At 38.1% G+C, this 24,014-nt stretch overlaps 1 protein-coding gene across 3 annotated transcripts in view; it reads right to left on the bottom strand.

Moving 5' to 3' along the window:
- Ahcyl1 (adenosylhomocysteinase like 1) overlaps positions 1 to 24,014 on the bottom strand; it is a 38,611-nt gene that overhangs the window by 13,705 nt on the left and 892 nt on the right. For all 3 annotated transcript variants that reach the window (XM_071618162.1, XM_027922007.2, XM_071618163.1), the window contains exon 2: positions 1,080 to 1,191. In XM_071618162.1, the coding sequence (XP_071474263.1) occupies positions 1,080 to 1,191 (112 nt within the window). The remainder of the gene's footprint in view (positions 1 to 1,079; positions 1,192 to 24,014) is intronic.

Genomic DNA, 24,014 nt, shown 5'->3' with positions numbered 1-24,014 from the left:
AGATATCCTTCGATTTATGACAGCCATTATATCTAGAACTGTTTCTTGCATACTTATGCCCCCTGTGAATCCATATATTCGTTTATTTCTGTACTTAACCCCTATTTGTTCTTGGCTGCCTATCTACTGGGTTATTTTCAGTGGCACAGGGCAGAGATAAATTTATTTATAATTGTTTGTTTTTCTTTTCTTAAAAACATTCCTTATACCTTAAGCCTAGCTCTTAATGTTAGTAACACAATGCAAACAATATTTTGGCAAAGGACAATGAATGGCTTTTGGTACTAATCTCTTTGTTGACATTAACAGCAACTGGTGACCTTGGACAAGCCTCTTAATCTTTTAACAATGATTCTTCAGCTGAATAATGAAGAGGTTATATTAGATGTCACTAATGTTTCTTTTAGAACTCAATTTGTAAGATCTGATCTTCTCTTCCATTCTCTTCTAAACACCCTGTCTAGAGTTGGCAAGGGCATGATTCAGTAGAAACAGACTTTACTTATTATAGATGGCTAAGATTAGAGGAGAGAACTGAAAAGAAACAGCTGGAATCACTGTATAGTAGTCTGTATTTTTCCCACTCCAGAGGTTATCAGGGAAGTATACTTCAACATAAGGCAATCTAGTTAATGAAAAGAGCAGAAATACTAATTGTCATCATTACAATTTAAGCAATCTTGGATAAGAAAGAAAGAGATAAGTGACAGTGTGTATTTTATACAAAGAAGTTATTCTTCCAAATAGTTCTTTTCAAGGCCAATTCTGTCAGCCAAAATAACATTGATTCCCTCTCTTTGCAATGTGGGTGGACAAATGTGGGAATCAAAATTGGCCCAGTATTACCAACCAGGCACTGGCCACAGACCACACACAGAGACAGCCAGGGGAAGAAAGTCTCAAGATGACAAAAGCTTCCCTAGCTACAAGCCTGGCTGGGCACATTCCCATTGCCTAATTACTAATTAACAGTTGACAGGAAGTCTTGGTATAAAGTATGTTTTCAGATTCTAGTTAAGTGAAGAGCACTGGGTAGAGAACAGGGAAGAGATCAGAGTGAACATGAAGTTCACACCTACCTGAACTGTAGCTGTCAGTGGAGGACTGTGAGATGGAGCGAGACAAAGATCTTCGGCCAGTCTTTGTAGGGAATTTGGTGAATTCCTGCATGTCATCAGCAAACTGGATTTGCTGAAAGAGAAAGAAAAAATGTTGAGGAAATTCTACATATCTCTGTACCTGAGAATTCTAAGGCCATATATTATCTTCCCTAAAAGTCAATGTTACCACATGGTTCCTACTAAACTCTCCCAGTCTTCCAAGTATCCTTCAAATAGTCATCTAATTCTGAGCAGCTGAGGCTGCTCTCTGATTTCTCCCAAAATGCTAATTACTGCTCCTCCCCAAATGTTTCGACAAAATTTGGGGTTAGGGGAAAAGCTTACAGGCCAACTTTCTTTAGCATTTGCCCAATTTTATCCATCTCTCTCCATTCTATTTTCTTTCCTCTTATAACCTTGACACATTAACTTTTTACCCTCCCTCACAACTCTATCAGAAGACAGATCTCATAGTACTTCTGTTTTTTTTTTTTTCCACCAGAATATCCTCTTGTAGCATATTATTAATGTGAAGTTGGCTGTGGTCTTGCTTTTTGAAGAATTATGAAAAGATGCCTAGAAACGGTGATTGGCGTTAGATTGCCAATACTCAGAGCCCAATCATGTGTCTATATATCATAAAGTTAATGTAGTATCCCCAGAACCTTCTATAAACAGTGAAAATTTAAAATACCAGAATATACCAATGAAAGAGAGATGAATTTAAGGAGAGAATAATGACTTGGCAAACTATTAAAAGTTTCCTTAAATAAATCAGAATTAGATGACTATTTGAAGGATACTTGGAAGACTGGCTTTAATAAATAGCTTGCAGTTAACTATAAATTATACACAAATTAACGGATGTTTCTAAAATATTTGAAAGTACTAACTTATATCATGTGATTTAAACATTCCCCATGAATTCCTGTTTAAATTCTGAGGAACCCTTTCTTCAAAATCTAAAAAAGAAAAAAAAAAAAGAAAGAAAAAGAAAAAGAAAACTCCCAAACTTCACTTTTCTAAAATAACAGAATGGTTTGAGAAACTGAATTAAGATTCTCCTTACAATGTAACTCTTTTAAAAAAAGTTCCCATGGAGAATCCATTAAGCCAAGTCTTTAGCAAACATTCCGATACATGTATACCCACCATTTCCAATTAAAATCTTCGCTGCATAATGCAAGCAACATGGTTACAGCCACTTTTGAGACAGGAACAGTAAACTAACTATTCTTCAGTTACAGTTGTATGACCTTGCCCTCCTGTAGCTGGAGGAGCATCAACCTCTAGTGTAAGACTCAAACTTAAATGTGCAGCCTAGGTGCAGGCAGCCATTATGAACAAATTGAAAAATGAATTGTTGAGACTCCACAGGTCATAACATAGAAATCAGAGGAATACTTGCTCATGCTTTCAACTTTCTATCATCAATGATTCACATGAACAATGAAAGGAGAGAATGCAGTTGGACAACAGGCCAGCAAGAAAAACCTCAGTGTATTTTTAATTAAAACTTATCTTGCTCAATATCTAACTGGGCAAGCTTTCCCCTTAGGTAACTATGTGAAACACTGAGGGGGCAAAGTCCGCAGCCTGTTTTATTAAGTCTAAAGACAGATTCTATGACATGGAGCAGGGTAAAGCTACATATTGTGGTATTCAGCTCAGGGTCTTATACATGTAAGAAGGCATTCAGAAAATTTCTGTATAATGAGTAAACATTTCAAAATCCTTTCTTGCATAAGGCCAATTGAGTCTCAAAGATAAATGATAACTACAGAGACTCAAGATGAACCACATACTTTACCAGAACATGATTAACAAGTATCTTTGTCTATCCAAAGCAGAATTTTTAGTTTAGGTGCTAAAACTTTAATTTTAAATACCTTAAATGTCAAAAGCACAATAACTTTTCAAAGAAAAAGAAAAAAACCCCAACCGACCAATCAAACAAGAAAAACCTCATCTAGAGGGCCACAGGTTAGCATTTGCCCTTCTAGACAGGATTGTCTACTGCACATTCATATGACTTCTGCAGTTGGCAAAGCTAGTTTGACTGAAGAGATTAATCCAACACTAAGGTAATGACTTTCAATCCAGTATGAAGTTTTTTGGTAGTGGAAAAAATACACAGTGGAGAGACCACCAGTGCCTCTTAACAGTCTCTAGAGGCAGCCCTTCCTCCACCAGTCTCCCTGCTGTTGGCATGGGCAGCCCGTTTAGAAGCTCTCTCCTCTCCGGCTGTTATGATTCCCTCCCTTGTTCATTTTTTTTTACAAAAGGTTCTGGGCATGTTCCCAGACACTACCTATGTGGGGGGTAAGGGTAGGGGAGGGAAGTGCAATAACATTTGCAGATTTTTAGATAAAAAAATAAGAGAAGTGGATGTGGCAAGTTAGAAATGTCTCTTCAGCAACTTAAGAATTGAATCAATACTCCTAATCTCCCCTTGCATTAATAAGCTCATCAGCAGCCTAAAGCTTAGCAAAATCCTCCCCTCTAAAATATTAGACTGTGGCAAGCAGTGATGCTCCTGCCACCCCACCTCTCAAGTAATGATATGGTCCATATCTGAAGAGGGCAGAACATGAACCCAGGCTCTGATGTAGATGGGTGGCTGTCTATTCCTGCAGCTCTTACGGCCCAGCAACACACAGGTTCATGATAACCTTGTCTCTCTCTCAGCCCAACTATACACTGCACACAGCCCATATCCCAGCTGATGCTGCTGAGTGTCTGCTCTGCCAGTTTCCTCCAGGCCTCCTAGCTGCACCAGTTGTCTTCCCAGCTAGCAGCTCTGTTTTCCCCTAAGAGAAGAGCGTTCTAGAGTGTTCTTCACCTTTACATTGTAAATGAAGACCCTGCTGCCCAAAGCAACTTTTGGATGTCAGTTTCCTCTCCATTGAAATGAGATCTCAAGAATAGACCACTGATTGAGTTGGACTCAATTTGACTGCATTTAAGTCAAATATGGTTTGGGAAAAGAAAACCAAACGATGCCTGCAAGGTTGTGCTGTTTATATTACTTCCTATCACCACGATTTCTTCCACACATTGTCTTAAAGTTGTGCTTTAGAGTTTCTTCAAATCTATATCTGTAAGAAATACTAGACCTAAATATAACAGCACGGGGAAGAAGAGGAAAAGTAGATAAAGTGTCAAAAAGTAAAAAATGTCTGTTAAATATTATTGTGTGTGTAGTTGCTCACCATCCAGTTTACAACTGAACAAGCACACTAGCGTTCCACTCTAGAACTATTAACACATCTGAGAAAGGCTAGAAGGTCAGATTGACTCATTCTTCAAATAGCACATCCAAATACAGAAGTCTACTTGCTGTGTCTTAAAAACCCAATTAAATATCAGGCCAGTTTAATGTGCTATTTTAAAGTACCTCTTCAAATAGCTTAGCAGGTATGGTGGTTGACTTTCTTCTATGTCATACTGAGAATGTTAAAGAAAAGCTCTACTGAAGAAATAATTTGGGGTACTTTAAATCCACCATCTAGTGGTAAGCCTGCTGACAGGTGAGCCTAAAGAACTGTTATATAGAACTTACCAAATCAAAGGAATCACAGGCAATCTAAAAAAGTTATAAACCTCAAGAGAAAAACAACTGTTGTATATTACTTGCTTAGTTGACATTAATTAATATTTGTTTTCCCATCAGAAATTCTGAGTGTACTTTCACAAACACATATCCTAAATACTCAAATGTTAACAGCTCAGCCTCCCTCCTTCCCAGGTCCTATCCAATTTTGCCTTCTCTCTCTTGATTCAAAACGAATTAAAAACTACCACATGTGGTTAACCATGTGGACTCTATGGCTAAGGAATGCTGATCAGAGTAATACCCATGGTACATTATATTTTAGTCATCACATTTGTTGACTAAAGTACACTAGGAAAGATTTATTCAAGGAAATATGGTCCCTTAAAAATCTGTAGATGTGTTTTGACTCAAAGTGTAATGATAATTCAAATGGCTTTGCCATGGAATTTCACTGCCCCTTTAGGAACATGCTAGATACTGTAGTCGTCACTGTCTTATCTGGATATTAACTTAAGCCTCCAAAAATTAGGTTAGGCCAGACATCTTATTAAACTTGTTATTTCACATGCTTATCCAACAGCTTTTAGCTTTCTCAAAAGGGTTTCCTCCTAAGGATGAAGAACTAGACTCTAAGGTAAACATCAATTACTAGGAAACAAATCATTAAGAAAGCATACCTTAAACAAGCATGGATCAGTCTTTCTTACTGCTGAGGATAATTTGAAGGGCTAGTATTCCTCTTCTGGTACACTATCAGTTTTCTGGTACACTTCTAAATTCATATATTCTGTTCCACTGTCCCCTCTAGGATTCTATGCTCAGAGACTTTTTCCTGTTTAGAAATTATGGTCAGCATATTTCTTAGCTAACACTTAGCATTGAGCAAAAAAGTGACTATCAGAAGCTAGAGATTTTAACAAGGTCAATTCCTAAGCAACATGCTACAACACCTTCCAGGATTCCTACACCTTTTCAAGTCCCCTTTTCATATATCTTTCTGCTAATTTATTCTTTTATAGATTCTACTTTTGCCTACTCCCTTTTAAGAGGAAAGGAAAGGGGTCTCCAGCCAGCCTAACCAAGTGCAATACCTTTTCATGATACTTACCACCAATCAGTCTGGTTCTCATTCGATGAATCCCAAAGAAACAGCAATAAACACCAACCTTCTTGGTACAAGAAATATGTAAGTCTGAGTATCTTTCATGTCAGGTAAAGAAGTTCCCCAGAAGGGCATCCCCTTCCCAACACAGTGCTCCCACTATTAAAGAACTGAACTTAAGAGAATCAATCTCAGGCCACAGAGTCAACCCATAACCACCTTCAGCAACTTTTTCCATTCCCTGGTGCGGAAATCAGTCTTCTGAGACTGAGCAGGTTTTGGCTGTTCCCTGCCCTCGTTCCCAGTCTCAAGTTTCTTGTTCTCAGTCTCCCCGTATGGAGCCTGAGTTTCTAGGGGGGAGGGAGATGGGAGGCTGACTAATCACAGCATGTATCTCCCTCCCCCACTCCACCCTTGTGTGTCTGTCTCAACAGTAACTGGATATAACACACACACACACACACACACACACAGCTGGAATCCAATTCCACAGTCAGAAGAAATACTCTTTTCAAAATGGGATTCAACTTGATCTTCTGTCAATGCTGGTGGGAGGAAGGGATGAGGCAGTATCAGGCCCCACACTGCTGAGTCACTTAAAATTGAGAAAAAAGTTTGAAAAACTCTCTCAAAAAGCCAGGACTTTTATCTTTTCAGCAACTCTTCTCTTCATAGGAGACAAAACACTTCACTGGCTTTCTACCATCTCCTAAAGTGCTCCAGTCAGTACAAGTAGTACTACAACTACAGGCAAAATTAAGAGGTTTTAAAAAATAGCATCAAGAGACTAGGGAAGGGCTTCTTAAAATTTCCCAAACCACAATTTTACAATAGAACATAACATACACCCAGACTGGTTCAATACCTGTTTAGCCATCTACCTGCTCAGGAGCCTCAACTGTCCATACTTCTCTCACCCTCAATCCCAGTACCAATATTATTTAAAAACGTGCCAGTCATTTCCTCTTTTCTCACCACAATGTTTTTAAAAGGAAACCAGCAGAGGTGACAGAAGAAGTCCTGGTTCCTGGAACATACTCATTATTTTAGTGATACTGAAGTCTTCTTCCACCCCTACCCACTGCACCACTGCTGTAATAATACTTCTTTTTTGACTTTATTGTCCCAAGTGGGGCCAGTGGGTACCTCTTACATAGTCTTCTATGTTCCATTGTACGTTTCTTTGTATACACACGTACATCATACTTTCATATGGTCCTAAAAAAAAGGTAGCAAACACAAAAATTCACTAATAAATTCTTCAGAAAGCATCTTCAAAGAATAAGAATACTCTTCCTACAGAACTTTGATGGTATTATCACACTTGAGAAAATTAACAGTAATCCTATATTATCTAATGTCCAGACTATCCAAACTTCCTCCATTTTCTCAAGGTTATTTTTCACAGTTGAGGACCAACTGCCTCCCCAATCTTCCAACACAGGATGGAATAAAGGTTCATTAAATACAATAGGTTCCTTGAGCCTCCGCTAATCTAAAACATTCTGCTTTTCCAGCTCATGAGTCGAGGCCAGCTCTCTTATAGAATCTCCCATTTCCTTATTTTTTCAGGTTGTTTCCTTCCTGTAAACTACAAATTCAGTTTGATTAGAGAGATTAAAATTTTGGCAATTTTAATGGTATGATATACAGATGATGTCATATATTTCCCCTTGTAGGAGGCACAGTGTCAGGTTGTTGCACCATTAGTGACACTAACATTAAACCTTGGCTAGAGCAAGACCATCAGATCTCTCCCTTGAAAGATACATTTTCTCTTCAGCAAGGAAAGGTTAATTTGTGGGGCAAAACAACATCATGGTGAATATCTTATTGTCTAGTGACTTCACCATCTGTTAATAATTCTTGCACAAACCAATTTAATGACAGGGGCTTATAAAATAATAATTGTTCATTTCTTCCACACACATTAGCTGGCATTCTTTTATGAAGACAGCCTTTGCTTTTCCTTTTTTAGTAGTCATTCATAGTCAATGTTACACGCAATTATACATTAAGTGTACCAAATGCTCATGCTGACCCCCAAGCTGGGCCAGTGGGTGCTTCCTACAAGCCAGATCTTCTGTCCTTCTGACATTCCATTTAAGCACTTCTCTCCTTTTTGACAAAAGAATATGTACTGGGCTGTAGTTGTGGCTCAGTGGTAGAGGGCTTGCCCAGCTTGTGTGAGGCACTGGGTTTGATTCTCAGCACCACATATAAATAAATGAATAAATTAAAGGTTCATCAACATCTAAAAAAAATTTTTTTAAAAAGAAGATATACCAAGTTGACTGTTCTTTCAGCCATTTCTCCAAGCTTTATTTCTTTCAGTGGGAAACTAATATCTGATACAAGGTATGGTATTTGCTATCAAAGGTCTCAAAGCTTCTAGGTTCATTCAGTAGAGAAATAAATCTTTGTTTTATTCATTAGTTCATGCTGATTTTTTATATTGATATTTATATTTCAAACTTAAAATTACCTTAAAAACTTAATTTTCCTATTTGTATTTTTTTATGTTGAAAATCTTGGTCCCTAGTAACACTAATATATTTACTTATTTGCTATATTCTATAATTAATACATAAAATAGATTTAAAAGGACAAAACTAATCTCATTACTAATAGTCTTCTCAGTGATCAAGATTTCACTGAAATTCTTTTTGACCTTAGACTATATTTCAGAAAGAATATATAGTCAAAGTACTAGAAGACTGTATAATCAATTTGATATAGTATGCTAGATTTGATACTTTAAACTTACTTATAAGTAATTTTTAAGATTTCCTTTTTTCTCTTTGATTTAATCTTATTTCTGACATATAAAAATATTTTCATGAATCAGAAGTTTTAAAGGTATACTCAGAGAAGTCTCATTTCTAGTCCTACTCCTGTAACTGTTCATTCCACATTTTCATTGGCTTCTTATTCTTTTTTTTTTTTGGTGGGGGTGGTACCAGGGGTTGAGCTCAGGGGTACTCAGCCACTGAGCCACATGCCCAGCCCTATTTTGTATTTTATTTAGAGACAGGATCTCATTGAGTTGCTTAGTGCCTCAATTTTGCTGAGGCTGGCTTTGAACTTGCAATCCTCCTGCCTCAGCCTCCCAAGCCTCTGGGATTACAGGCATGGGCTACCCCGCAGCTTCTTTATTCTTCCATTGGCTTTTATAGAGGCAAATAAATATTTATTTTCCCTCTCTTTGGGAAAGACAAAGCCAGATTCCTAGGTTCACTTTGTAAGTTTGTAATAAGGAGTCATCATTAGCCTTAATCTGTGCTTCTCTTTAAAGTCAATCTTGATTTTAAATGAAGCTCTCAAGAAGTTAAACTGGCAAACCTTACTGCAAGGTATGCTGGGATGTTCTTTTTTAAGAACATCAATTCCTTATTAATAGGCAAATCTGTACTCTTCAAACGAATGTCTATGGGAAGAAAATTTAACACTGAAAGCAAACAATCCATGTATGGCACTAGAATGAAGATGGGATAGCTGGCATTTTGGAAGGTAGTCACATGAACTGAGCAAATGTCATCTGTAATTTCTTAGTTTGTTATGATGGAAGAAGATTAGCAATGTACAAGAACAATTCTGCTAGGTGTGGTGGCAAACAGTTGTAATCTCAGTGACTTGGAAGACTGAAGCAAGAGGACTGCAAGTTTTTTTTTTTTTTTCCTAGAGAGAGAGAGAGAGAATTTTTTTAAATATTTATTTTTTAGTTTTCGGCGGACACAACATCTTTCTTTGTATGTGGTACTGAGGATCGAACCCGGGCCGCACGCATGCCAGGCGAGCGCGCTACCCCTTGAGCCACATCCCCAGCCTCAGCAACTTAGTGAGACCCTAAGCAAGGAGGAAAAAAAAAAAAAAAACAAGAGAAAAAAAAAAAAGGACAGACATATGGCTCAGTGGTTAAGTGCCCTTGGGTTCAGTCCCCGGCATCAAAGTAACAAACTAAATCTGAGAGTCTAATTTAAATGAGGTTAAAAGTCTATTTTGTTTTAAATTCATATATTTGCTTAGGTGAGCAAACCCAGTTGTGAGTCAGCACAGTATTTGGGAAGGCTAAGCTATGTCTAACTAGAGGCAAAAGAAATGGAAGTCCTTGCCAAGTAGTACATGGATAGCAGAAAAACTATAAGTAGCTCCCAATATGTGGCAGCTGAGTCTATGAAAGTCAGTGTTCTGAAACCTAGGCTAACATTCAACAAAGGCAAATGAGATAGAAATCACTTAAGTTACAGGACCTTTCAGAATCCATCCTGTAGTTAGACTGCATATTTTCAAGTTCAAAGGACAAAGAGAAAGCCTTTTAAAGATCAAATGCAGCTGATTTTTATCCTCCACGGTTCTTCAAAACAAAACAAAAAAACATTAAGTCTCTAGAAGGAAAGACCAGACACACAACACATACACAATAATCTATCAGTCAGTCACATCAAACTGATATTAAAAAATATTTTGAGTTGTAGATGGACATGATACTTTTTGTTTTTTAATGTGGTGCTGAGGATGGAACCCAGTGCCTCACACGTGGAAGGCAAGCGCTCTACCACTGGGCCACAACCTTAGCCGCACATCAAACCATTTTAAAAACACAATGGTATTTTTCATTCCAGAGAGGTGATATTTGCCATTCTTCTTGATTCTCTACCTACCCTGGGAAGTATATGTTCAATTTTAGATAAAAGTCTCAGTATAAAATCACTACTTGCAAGAAACAAGCTGACTGAAAAGAACTGCTGGCTGCAGCTTCTCTGGAGCTATTTAAAAACAAGAGTTCTCTACTGTTCCACGATGAATACTATACAATTCTCCATCCTGTCTACCTCTAGACCCAAATACAAAGTCTGAGTTTTCCTGATCCATGAGTTTTTGAACAGCCATTTTCTAAGCAAAGTGGTCAGAAGCACAAAGCCAAAGATCTTTTGGCTCTACCTGGATGGCAAACCAGAAGTCAGAATTGTTTGTTTGTTTAAGAAAGGTTATGTGGCAAATTTTATCCATGACATTGCAAAGACTATTACTGATCTAAATAGTTTTCAAATCATTTTTATTTAACTCTTGGTATATAAAAAATAAGCCTTACAACCTGAAAGCACTAGATCAGGATTTTTACTCAAAGCTGATTAGAAAAGAAGTTTAAAATCTAGACTTATAGGTATGGTAAACAAGATTCTGAATGCCTAGATTTCCCTTTTTTAGTTTAAGTTCTGTCTTGATCTTAGTGCCTTAAGGTTTAGGGAGAATTTGTATTTTCAGAACATTCTGGAATCTTAAGTATTGTATCTATACTTCACAGATGAGAAAACAGTACAGGGCTGGGGGTTAAGTGACTTGCTTACAGCAATTTTCTATCAACAGATTTAAAAAAGGGGGAAAAAAATCCACAAGTCTAGTACTATTTTCCTTCTTTTGGCTGGGGAAATAGCTTTTCCCTGACTTTTCCAGGGGTCAGTTTACAGAACAGTCTACATTTCATTAAAGCGTTCTGCGCTTACAATATCAGAGAACATTTGTGAGCTTTAGAAAAGGAAAAGAATTCCCAAATCTTGATTAACTTTGTAAGAAGCCAAATGGTCTGGATAAAGAAGTACAATATTCTAAAGTTGCTAATGAATTGCTACTGAGAGGTACTACTGCTTAGACTTGAAAAAGGGTGAAGGGAGAATGGCAGAGTCCAAACTTGATAGGAGCAAAAAGCTGTACACTAGCACTTACTTCCATGGTCTTCTGTGGATGAAGTGGGGAGGAAGAGTTTGCACCAGCAATCTACTGCCAACTGTGTTACTACCCAAGACAAATCTACTCAGAAGTTCCTTTTTGCATTATTCTATTTGTATTTATACAAGGAGTTTTTCAATTTGGCATGGCTAAAACTGACCAATATTTTTTAAAATAAAACAGATGCCTAGGAAACTGTTGTTTTCACAAGAATTTACCATTTATTAAATGTACAATAGATAATATATTTTAAACATGTTTTTAAAAGGGGTTTATTTAGTTTGTGGTGAATGGTGATGAGGAAACTTCTTTCACACACTAAAGTTAACACAATCAGAAAACATGTACTTAAGTTGAAAATATTTTACTAAGTTCTCTTTGCACCTATAGTATGCCATTCAAAGAGCATCCTCTTCAAGCTACCTTAGATCTTACATGACATCTCCAAAAGATCTAGCAAAGCTGAATTTTCCCAATACAAAAACACTCATATTAAATATGGGTAGGGTCAAAATTTTAAAAAGATAAAATTTGTCACTGATGCATTCCTACCTTCTAGTACCACCTCTCTAACTGACCCATGACTTTAAAAAGTTCTTGTAAGGTTACTAATTTTATTAAAATAATCTGGACTTAAGTAACAAGGGATATGTGACTACTGAATCTTGATTTCATAGTTACAGTAGATATTTTTTTAAAGCATTCAATTAAATGATCTCACTTGCATGTGGAATCTAAAAATGTCAAATTCATAGAAACAGAGAGAAGACGGTGGTTACCAGAGAGTAGGGAAATGAGGTGATGTCGGTTCCTTTAACCAACATCTGCAATCCTGCAATTATGAGGTGAATAAGTTCAGGAGAGCTAATGTACAGCACAGTGACTATAGCTAATAAAAACATACTATATGCCTGAAATTTGCTAAGACAGTACATCTTAAGCATTCCCATCACGTATATACAAAAAGGAACTGTGAGGAAACGGACATATTAATTAGCTTAACAGTGGCAATCATTCCATAATTATATGTTAAAACATCATACTGAATACAATGAAATAAAACACAATTTTAATTTGTTGGTTATATATATATATATTTTTTTTTTTGAGAGAGAGAGAATTTTTTAATATTTATTTTTCAGTTTTCAGTGGACACAACATCTTTTATTTTTATGTGGTGCTGAGGATCGAACCCAGTGCCCCGTGCATGCCAGGCGAGTGTGCTACCGCTTGAGCTACATCCCCAGCCCTGTCAATTATATTTTTAAAAAGCTGAAAAATGGCCAGACGCGCCTGTAATCCCAGTGACTTGGGAGGCTGGGGCAGGAGCACACAAGTTTGAGGCCAGGCTCAGCAATTCAGTGAGACCCTGTCTCAAAATAAAATGAAAATAGCTAGTGATGTAGCTCAGTGGTAGAACACCCCTGAGCTCAATCCTAGTTTAAAAAAAAAAAAAAAAATCAACTAATGAAAAAAAACTCCATATTTGATTTTGAAGAAATAGACCTTTTCCAAAAACTGAGTAGCAGGTTTTAACCGTACAGCTTTATAAGCTTAACAGAACCACAAAATGTTTCTACATAGTCCCATGAAGTGAGGTCTGAAATTAAGTCTGGTCATTTTAAATAGCTTCTTTAAAAATAGAAAATAGAGATAATTAGTATGTGATTATAGTTCCCTCAGCTTTAACGTATCACTTAGCATACATAAGATGTCCTTATATTAACAGCAGGATGGCAGGTTTTCTAACACAGGTTCTTCTACGTGCTGGTGAGCAGTTAGAACTGGAACCACCTGGAGCTAACTTCTCAGAGGAGGGCTAGGGGCTCTGCTTGCATCTGACAAGGTTAGCCTGGAACAGCCTAAATACAGTCCTTATTTGGCAATCTTTTGGTACAGGTATGGAAAACTTCACTAAGACCTTAGGCAGAACAATGAATATTTCTGTTAAGACCACCCTACAGTAAAGAGGTGTGGACCTGTGGTTATTCTGAGATTGGCTTTCTGAGAGGAAAAGGCAGAACTGGCACTGGACTGTGGGCACTCACTGTGATCCAGCCTTCACACTGGCCCTGCTTTCTACATAATTCTCTCTCCCCAAGTTCCCCTCTGAGCTTTCATTCATGTTTCTATAGTACATGTCACACCCTGTACTAACCCTGAGAGGTCTGGCCATTCTTTCCAGTCAAACACCAACTTTTCTAGGGAAAGAGACATATTAACATTGAGTCTTATTTGACAATAAAGCAATAGCAACAGACCCTTCAAGAGTAAAAAGAAGTCTTTTTTTGTTTGTTTGTTTGAGTCTCAAATCTGCTCTTTGGCTGGCTATCTGGCTCACTAACTTAGTCAAAGCTATCTTTCTGCATATGGAGATTCCTCAGAAAACTTGGAATAGAACCACCATTTGATTCAGCTATCCCACCCCTCAGGTTTATACCCTAAGGTATAAAATCAGTACACTACAATGATGCAGCCACATCAATGTTTACAGCAGCTCAATTCACAATAGCTAAACTATGGAACCAGCCTAAGTGCCCTTCAGCAGATGAGCAGATGAATGGATAAAGAAAATGTGTGTGTATGTGTGTGTGTGTAGAGAGTATATATAATGGAATATTACCCACCCATAAAGAAGGAAATTATGGCATTTGCCAGCAAATGGATGACACTGGAGAATACCATGCTAAGTGAAATAAGCCAATCCCCAAAACCAAAGACTGAATGTTCTCTCAGTGGATACTGACTCACAATAAGGGGACAGGGGTAGGGAAGAATAAAAGTACTTTGGATTAGACAAAAGAGAATGAAGGGAAGGGAAGGGGAATGAGAATAGGAAAGATAGTAGAATGAAATCAGACATTATTTTCCCATATGCATATATAAATACATGACCAATGTAATTCCATATCATATACAACCAGAAGAAACAGTTATACTCTATTTATGTATAGTATGTCAAAATACATTCTACTGTCATGTACAAGTAAAAAAGCAGCAGTTTTAACAGTCTAAGTCATCCCACATGGGTTGAAGCTGCATTCCCAGATTTCATAATAATTTTGGTCAGCTTTGCTAGATCATGTAAGAGTGGTTCTAAATCTGAAATCTTTTAAGTTTATCTGGGGAAGCTGTTTCAAAATGTCAACCCATTCTCCATATGCACCGTTACTCTCAGCCTCTTTGCCATTTTGATTAAGTAAGCCTAGTTTAGGTAATTACTATTTTGGAAAAAAACTCCTTAGGTGACCGATACTTTCCATTCTTCCCCACCCCATAAGAAGTGATTTAAGAAACATTCTAAGCAGGACCTGAAGAAATAAACACAAGCCCACTGAGTTTACCAGGTTCTTGATAAACTGACTCAAGGAACACGGAGAACAAATGGGTTAGACATGCCTTGTTCAGAGATCAAACAAATAAGGCAAAGGAAGTAGGGAATCTATCTTTAAACCAACTCCATCTTGTCAGACCATCTGTCTGATGGGTCCACAAGGGGTCAGGAGAATATGACAAAGAGCCAGTCTGAGGAAAACAGAGACTGCATTTTTACCAAATTTTAGTTCAAATTCAGTAAAAACTGGCAATATGCTCTCATTCCAAACATGCCCAGCACTCAGCTAATCCCCTCCCCAAGGAGTCAGAAAAGAATGTGCAGTATTATGAGCCCCATGCTCCCCCAACAGAAGTTCTAGCTCTTGAATGTAAGGGCTAAAATTAATCCCATCAAATATCCACACCCAGGGGCTGAGGTTGTGGTCCAATGATAGAAGAGCACTTGCCTAGCACGTGTGAGGCACTGGGTTTAATTCTCAGCACCACATATGAATAAATATAAAAAAGTTCATTAACAACTAAAAAATTATTTTAAAAAATAAATAAATCAAGGTTCCCCATTACAAGCTAGTAGAGAAATAAAGTGCTTCTTAACACAGGTATTCTCCTTCTATGCGTTATGATTTTTAAATATTCTTTACCCCACCTCCAAAAAGAACCAAGCCTTTGCCAATCTTGATTCATTCTCAACTGGCAAAAAAGAACAGAAACCACTTCCAGAGTAAAGTTCCCAATGGGAAATCCTGGGGAAGGGGTGCAGCAATTTCAGTCCCTACAGGATGCATTTTTTCTTGGACTTACAATACAGCTTATTACAGTGAGAACACCATGTCCCCAACCAACTTGGTCTCTTTTCTGTTACAAACCTGAAGTAAACAGATTCTACAGCAGCTACAAGTCTGTTACCAAGGCCACTGTATTGATCAGTATAATTAACATTCACAATTCATTTTAGTCCAGCATGACAAGCCAGCTGGGCTACTCTCCCCATAAGTGAGCACTGGAAATCTTGTCTTGCTTGCTAAGAAGTCTGGTGCTGAGAAGCTAGGCACTAAAAACTAAAGGATTAAATCAGAAGTTGGAACCACCTGGCCATCAACAGGAAACTGAATTAGTTGCCTTAACAACTGTATACACCTTCCATCTCTACAAAGAACATATTTCATCCCAAACAGCCAAATTCTGAAGGTCTCCCTTTCCTCAAATCCCGCTGGTCATGTACTTTAAGGAAACACACAAAATTTAGTGTCAACTAGAGACAGAACTTTTGGTTAGGACAGCTTTGGCCCAATTCCTAAACGGTATTTAAAAGACAAGAGCACATATGGCATTTAAGTGCTAAGTTCAGCCTCTGGATCAGAAGGGGCGGTCAGGGTTGTAGGATAAGTTGACACAGAAATTTGCTTAGTACTGCCAGGCAGAGCAATTCATCAAGTACTTTCAGGTCCCAACATTTATTCCAAAATCAAAGTGTTCATCACTGGCCCCCAAGGCTCAAACCCCTAGGTAAAAATCTCCTGTTCCTTAAATCCAGAGCATGTGTAAACCAGAATACCAATTTCACCTTTTGACAAAGTGTCCCTAATGCAAAGGATTTAAAATTTCTTTCCACGGTGAGGAATTTAAATCACGTTCCTCCTTATGTGTAAAGAGACCTGCGCTCACTGCCTTGTGTTCTGTGCTACTGTGCTAACAGGCTGAAGGCCATGTGTCTAGTGCCCTTTCCTCCCTCACCTCTGTTTCTGGCATTATCAAGGACTAAACTGTTGGAAATTCTCAACAATTTCTCACTTGTAATTCTTGGTATTCCCTTATCCACCCATTAGGAAGGGGACTGAAGTTAGAAAAACAGCCTCAGTCCAATAAAAGGGCAAGTGAGTCCAAGTCACCAAAAGATTTCAAGTTCATTCATTTTCTCTCAGGGATGATCCTCTCATAGTATTTTATTCAATAAACTTTAATGACAACATTATAGGCAGACACAACATATAAGACATGTGTGAAATTTAGTCCTAAACTTCAGTAGGTTCCATCTAAAGAAACCAAATGAGTAAGATTCAGGTATCATCAGCTCAGTTTTAAAATAGTGAGTGCTCCACCTGAAATCATACCTGTTTTTGAGAGATAAAGGAAAGCAAACTACTATTTTTTTTTAATTTGACATCTAGTCTAGGATATGAGCTCCTTATTCCAAATACTCCTATGGAAGCAGCTTTAGAACTTTAGAGACATTCACATTGCGTATGAACAGCAGTAGGGCTAAGAAGGTTCCAAAAAAAAAAAAAAAGTTGCTGAAATTCTGGTTTCAGTATGTGAAAGTTCCTGAGTTAAACCCTCAAGGCAATAATGAGTCTCTTGGGCAGCTGAGGAGCATCTCAAGGAGGAGGGTAACAACACAGTCTCAGCTTTGTTCCAAGCCACAAGGACAAACTGTATGCTGGAAACAATCTTTTTGAAGTTTCAGGACCTGCTAGAAGCCTGACAATCTAAATCAGGGTTTTTTAAACCTAGGATCCATGACTGAGTTTCAGGGAGTTCCAAATACCTTCTGAAAGTGCATACAAATTTTGGGGGGGAATCCTGAATGTTCCTAAGGAAAGAAACAATAACTTTCATGAAATTCTTAAAGGGATCTATGACTCAAAAGATTAAGAACCACTGTAAAGTCTAATCCAGGACTCTGCAAGCATTCCCTTAAACATGCAAAAGTGAAGCCTATTTCAATTCTCTACCTTCCATACAAATATGCCTATTCATTTCTCTTCTGAAATTGAGAGACAGAGACAGAGACAGAGACACACACACACACACACAGAGAGAGAGAGAGAGAGAGAGAGAGAGAGAGAGAGATAGGTAGATAGATATGGGAGATGTGCATTTTGAAAATTCGAGACAATCATCTCTTCCACATCTCCAAAAAAAGTTAACTATCATGAAGAGTCCAGATGAGTTTTTCTTAAAGGTTTTTGAGGAAGGAGACAAGGTAGAACTGGTCAAAGAAGGCAGATCAGAATCTCTGCCCTATTAACATTCCTAATAGGTCTCTCTTTAAAATTTCAGGCTCCTGGGACTATAATGGAAACAGGTCACAGCCCAAAAGCTTGGACTTGAGGTCAAACCAGTTCTGAGAGGTAGGGTTAAAGTAATTCCTATTACCCTTATGAAAACATGTACCCTAAAGGTTCACCTTAAAACAGAGCTGTAGCAAGAGCTGCAGCCGTTTATTAAAAATAGAACTTTCAAAATCCTGTCATTGCTTATAACAGTTTGAACAGCTTATTAAGGAGGTCTAAGTCAATGAAGCAGTTACTCTCATCTCTTCCAGGCCTTTAGTCCCTTCATTCTGCCATTCACCAATTCACCATCTAGCTCACAAAGAGCTGTGCACATTACAGATGAGCATAGCATTTTCCTTGGCACTTTAAGCATATAGCTCAGTGGATTCTAGTGGTACTATGATACACTCACAGGTTCAGAAGAGAAAAACATAGAAACAATAGGGCATGCTCTTGCTGGGCAAGTCTTCAGACTATAAAGAATTAGGCTTGAGATAGGTCCAAGATGAACAGTGTGGCACAGTGAGCAGTTCCAAATGCCTCCTGCTTATTATGCCTCATTTCTATCTACAACTGAGCACAGGGTGAACTGGCTCAGGCTGATAGAGGGAAACATGCTAATAAGTCCATTAAGCTCCATAGGTAATATATGTTAACTGAGAGGCTGGGACTTTCATGGCAAGAAAGCAGGAGCATGCTCAGATAGCCTTACATTTGTGGTTCTGCCAAAGTTCTTTTCCTAAACTGTGTCCAGTTTGGGTAGTAAATGATTAAGCCCCACTGTATACTGCCAGGCAGTACCAATCATTATATATATTCTGAAATTAAAGCACCAGGCTGATTCTTCTTAGAAAAATTTAACAGAGATAAGAAAATGAAACAAGACTTTCAACAAAGGCATGGACATTCCACCTAGTTCTGTAATTGTTGTGGAGCAAAGGGCACACACTGTTGCAGGATAAAATCAGTTATTCATAACCAGGAACAGGCCATGGGGAGCAGGGAGAAACATGACTTCGGAGAGGGAAGTTGAGTATATAAGGATGGGTGAAGGTCACCATATAAAATGATGAAGTCACAGTTCAAAAAGTCTTTGGAATTGTTTCACATAACTCAAAGATTCTAGTTTGAGAAGACCCCCAAAACTGCTGCAATTTGAGGAAAGAAAGTTTTGGACTCGGGTTAGCCCAGAGCCTGACAAATACCCATATACTATGGGTGCATTTCATGTTATGAGGGATGGAGGTGAGGAAAGGTGAGGTAGAGCACAGCTCACTCCCATCACAAGCTCTAAACTCTCAGGGTCCAGGTAATCAACAAACATTGTGTTCAACAGGTTAAAGCTCTACACAAAATAACCTGTTTGTTAGAAAAAAAAATTATTTCCCCCTTTGAAAAGACATTCCAACAGAAACATTTTGATTTTGGGGGCTCTTTGATAATAATTCTCAAGGAATTATTAGGTTCTCACTTGAACTATCATGCCGCATTGCCCAGAGTTATCAATAGGGTAACCACATAAACCAGCATACTTCTCCAGGTGTAAGGAGGCACTGACTGAATGGCATGCAAGGATAATAAGAAAAGACCATAAATATGCAGGTAAACCAGAATATACAGACACTAGGTATAAAGGAGCAAACACAGTAATTTACTAAATGCTAATCCTCTCAACAAATCTATATAGGTCATACTACTGTTACTTCCTGGTTTACAGATGAGAGAAGATAGGCTCAGTGAGGTTAAATCCCTTGTTCAAGGTCCCATTGCTCTCAATGGTAGAGATTAAAACTAAACTTGACTCCAAAAATCAAGTGCTTAACTTACATGTAATGCCATTCAGTTTTTGGAACAAAAAGGGGAAGTTAACAGGCCTTATGTAACAGCCAAACAACAGTGGGGATAAGAGAACTACCTGAGTCAAAGGGAAATAGGAAATCACAAGAGAAAAAGTGACCAAAATCCTAAGTGAATTTTCATTAACTGCTTACCACACATAAGGCACTGATAGTGGTGACAAGAAGTGGAAGGAAAATTTGAAAGAATCTCTTCAACTTTGGATTCTCAGATTTCAGGTTGGAAAAAACTCTGGTCTACGCAAATGTGCTGTCCTCTGTACATGATGAAGATGCTTCTGACCCACCTAAGAAGGATGTGTTTGGAATTATTATTCAGTTTGGAATCATGCTAATTTACATGTTGAGTGTAAAAATGGTGGCCCATCTTTTAAAAAATTTAATATTCACATTCCCAAATTTAAGAATCAGAGACGTATAAATTCTCCTTTACCAGCCAATTCCTTGAAATAGCCCCAAGAGGGCATTAAAGTGCTTGTTTACAGATTATTAACTACTACAGGTAGCAGAATAAACATCAGGAGTCACAGGCAACTGTGGATCTACAGGATTCTGTGTCAAAACATCCTTTACAGGCAACTTCACAAGACATATTAGGTAACACACTAGACCCAAATGATACCTTCCTGATAAGACAAAAGGTAGACACTTGTGATCTTGCCAGCAAAGGACCTAGACAATGAACAGATTTCTCTGTTACAAGTTAAATGTACAAAAGAACTTAAAAATAATTTGGAAACTAGAGTGTAACTAAATCAAACCAGGTAAGAGGAGGAGGAAATCAGTATCTGTGAAGAAATCTAAAAAAAGATCTGAGCTGGGAAGAGCACCTGCTGAGCATGCTCAAGGTCCCAGATCAAAAAACAAAGCCCACCAAAAAAAAAAAAAAAAAAAAAGACCTTCTTACATTTTTGACTCCTGTTCAAAGACTGCCACTAAAACAGGAGCTGTCCTAGAGAATAAGGCTGTAAAGAAGAAACAGCAACAGCAGCCCGTCTCTTCTCAGTGATTTTTGGTGTATACTCTATGAAATTGTTCCAAAAATTTGCTCTAAGACAATTCCAAAGAGAAAATGAATATCCGGAATGTTAACTGGCTATCAAGTTAACACCTAAGCAGGACTTGATGGGGCTCTGCTTGGTGTGCTTCCTATTCCTTCTGATGAACCAGTGCCACATATCCTATAAGCAAAAGTAGTTTCTTTAGCATTCTTTTCCTTTCCTATATTTTGCTAATGGTAAAAGTCTGACTGCACAGGTCCTAGGTCCAATGACTAAAGTATCACTTGGGAAAGTCCTCCCCCTAAATGTTCAGAAGTTCAGAAAACATCCAGTGTTCTGAGATAGGCATTTCAGAGAAACATGTCGATGGCAGGAAATTTCATCAACAAACTGGAGATATGGATTTATTCTATGAAAAAAAGAATCAATTTGACACAGTGTCATTTTCAAAAGGTCCAAGGACAGTTATTGCCTCTGCAGCACAAAGTAGCAGAAAAAGAGGGACAAACATCCAGTGATCATGGGGAACTAGATGACTTAACTGGTTTGACTACAACTGCCAACATTAAAACTGGGATCTGCCTCAGCTGTGGTAGTATACACTTATCATTACCACTCAAATACTCTTTTCTCATCTCAAATTTTCCTAGCTGTACCATCTGAAATCATCACAAGTCTAGAACAATCTTTACCATATGAACAATAACATAGCTATCAATGTGGTCTCGTGAGAATTTCCTTTAGAATTTTGTGTCAGGAAAAGTTGTCTTCCTGAAGAATTAGCACGTATTTTTTCCAGTGCCTGCTAAGGTTACTATAACTCTGTGATCCCTTCATCCTCAGCTAGGGGGATGTTTATGGTGTTGCCTGTGATAATCAAATCCATCTTAGCCCTGAGGGTTAACAATATTTCCCCTTATTTCTACAGTTTTGACTTCATATTTATATTGTAGTTATATTCTGTTATAACCCACTGCAAATGATCATTAAAAAGAAGGAATAAGAGTTTTAAAAAGTTACTTTTGCCATTTTAATTTCCAACATGCCTCCATTTCCACAGGTCTGAACAATAGGCATGGATGTGGTAGATGCAGAAACTGAGGCATAGAAGCCTCAAGAACCAATTTAGTTGGCTTCTTGACAGCCAGACATTTCAAGCCTTGAATCAAATTCACAAACCCTATTATGGACTGGTAGACCCCAGAGCATAAAAAACTAAGTAAGTCATGATCATAGTTAGAGAATTCAGGTACCTATGCTTTTAATTGATGGGCACCCATTTTTACCTCTAAGTGAATAAAACCTGACCAGAAAATTACACTAGATTGTGATCTGACTGAGGACCACTAAGGTCACCCTGAAGTCACCTCTATCCTTCTGGCATCAGAAATGTCCTCAATTCCCAAGGGCCTCAGGGATTGGAATGATCCAAGGATTACTTGGTCCAGAGCCAGGCTGGAATCCTCGTAAAGGACCGCACCATTTGAAAAAGCCTTTTTCTTAAACACCATTCAGGTCTATGCCACAGAACTTTTTCCTCTTACTTTTCTTATGCTTTCTTTCTCATATTTATCAACACATGGCAGAGGTACAAAAGTGACTTTAGTCATAATGTCCAATTCAGTTGAAATTCTGAGAAATGGATTACCTAGGACTTGCTTTGTGACCTTGACTAGTCCTCAACTGATCCATTAACTAAATAAATGCCTTTTATCATCACTAGAGGATGGGTAATTAGTCATCATAAAGCATTTTAATACAAATGCTACGTAAATGCTACACAATAAAGCTCAAAAAGAACAAAATTAATAACATGGGGTTACATTTACCAGCAAATGGAAACTTACAAGAGGGTCTTCCCATACTCTTGGCAGAGGCTTGCTTCTTTTAGCTAATGGAATATGAGTCTCTAAAGTCATTAGCACTTGGCCTCATAATAATACACATTAGTAATATTCCTCCCGGGAAGAAAAGGGGAAAAGGAATATTCCTGGTGCAGTCATTTGGATACCTGTGACTGGTTAGCCAGGTGGGTAATTAATATCTGAGTACCTACTATATGCAAGGTACAGAGCCAGGCACAATAGATACAATTGTGAACAAGATTCCTGACTTTCTGGCAGTTTACAATCTACAAGCTTTGGCTTATCAGTACTGATGCTTCCAAGAATACAGGTTTACTAAAATAAAGGCAAGTAACAATAAAGATGCCTAATACTCTGAAGCAACTATACAAAAGAGGACGGGCTAAGGAGGACAGAAAGAGTTGAGGGAATTAGGCTATCAAGGATTTCCCATTCTTTCCCCTAATTCATTGTGAAGTATTACCTTTAAGCATTATGCTTATAAGGACTGTAACTATTTGTTCAAAGAATAGCAGATTACAGTTATGGCCCCCAACAAAGCAGTCAGTTGAACTGAGAGCACTAAAACTAAGGTTAATCATACTCCTTAGAATCCAGGGATCTTTCACAACCTTTAAAGGCATTGTCAGTAAAACCTTAATTTTATAAGAAAGCAGAACTAAAACATACAAGGGTGACTTGTCCTTTGAATCATGCATTTGATTTCTGGAGAGGCAGATTAACTGCTTAAAAAAAAACTAAAAAACAAACAAAACAACCAAAAGCCATCTCGCCCACTTAGCTTAAGTAGTTCAGGTATAGGAGCCTCAAGGACAAGTGACTATTCCTGCAAACCTTTGTTCAGCTTATACAAGCTCTGCATCTCATTCAACACTGCAGACAGCGACAGCTCTGAAACACTCTCTTTACACTGGAGGAAAATATTTGTCCGGGTTCTCACTGGTTTCAGAAAGGTCACCTCTTTGCAAAGCTTCTCTGGTCTGTTAACTGGTATGTGGAAAATCAAGATGTGGTTGGCAGTAAATGAGAACACAATCCCAGCACTCAGAGAGCTAGTTAGACTACAATCTCCAAAGGTTGCCATTTCCAAGAGAACTGGAAGGATGTCTTTTGAGCTCAACCCACAGCACAATAGACTAAACTTGTTCTGCCTCCGTAAGTGCAGTAAAGAATGAGCAATCTTTCCTTACCACCCACCCCTTCATCCCACCCAAGCTCCTTTCTGGAGCAATATCTAAGTAATGTATTCACATGACTCTAGGATCAACCTGCATCCATGACAATTTCTGCTGTCACTAACCTTTAAATGTCCCTTTCTTACATATATTGGAGCAACTGGAGGACTGAAGAAGGTGAAAAACCATAGTTTGCTTTTCAATCTTACGCTGTCCTCATTGCCTTCACCTGCACTAAAG

This window comes from Marmota flaviventris, chromosome 10 (genome assembly GCF_047511675.1).
Source record: "Marmota flaviventris isolate mMarFla1 chromosome 10, mMarFla1.hap1, whole genome shotgun sequence".
In the NCBI taxonomy this organism is placed as follows: Eukaryota; Metazoa; Chordata; class Mammalia; order Rodentia; family Sciuridae; genus Marmota; species Marmota flaviventris.
Note: the sequence above shows the minus strand (reverse complement) of the source record. Positions and strands in the feature narration are given on the sequence as shown.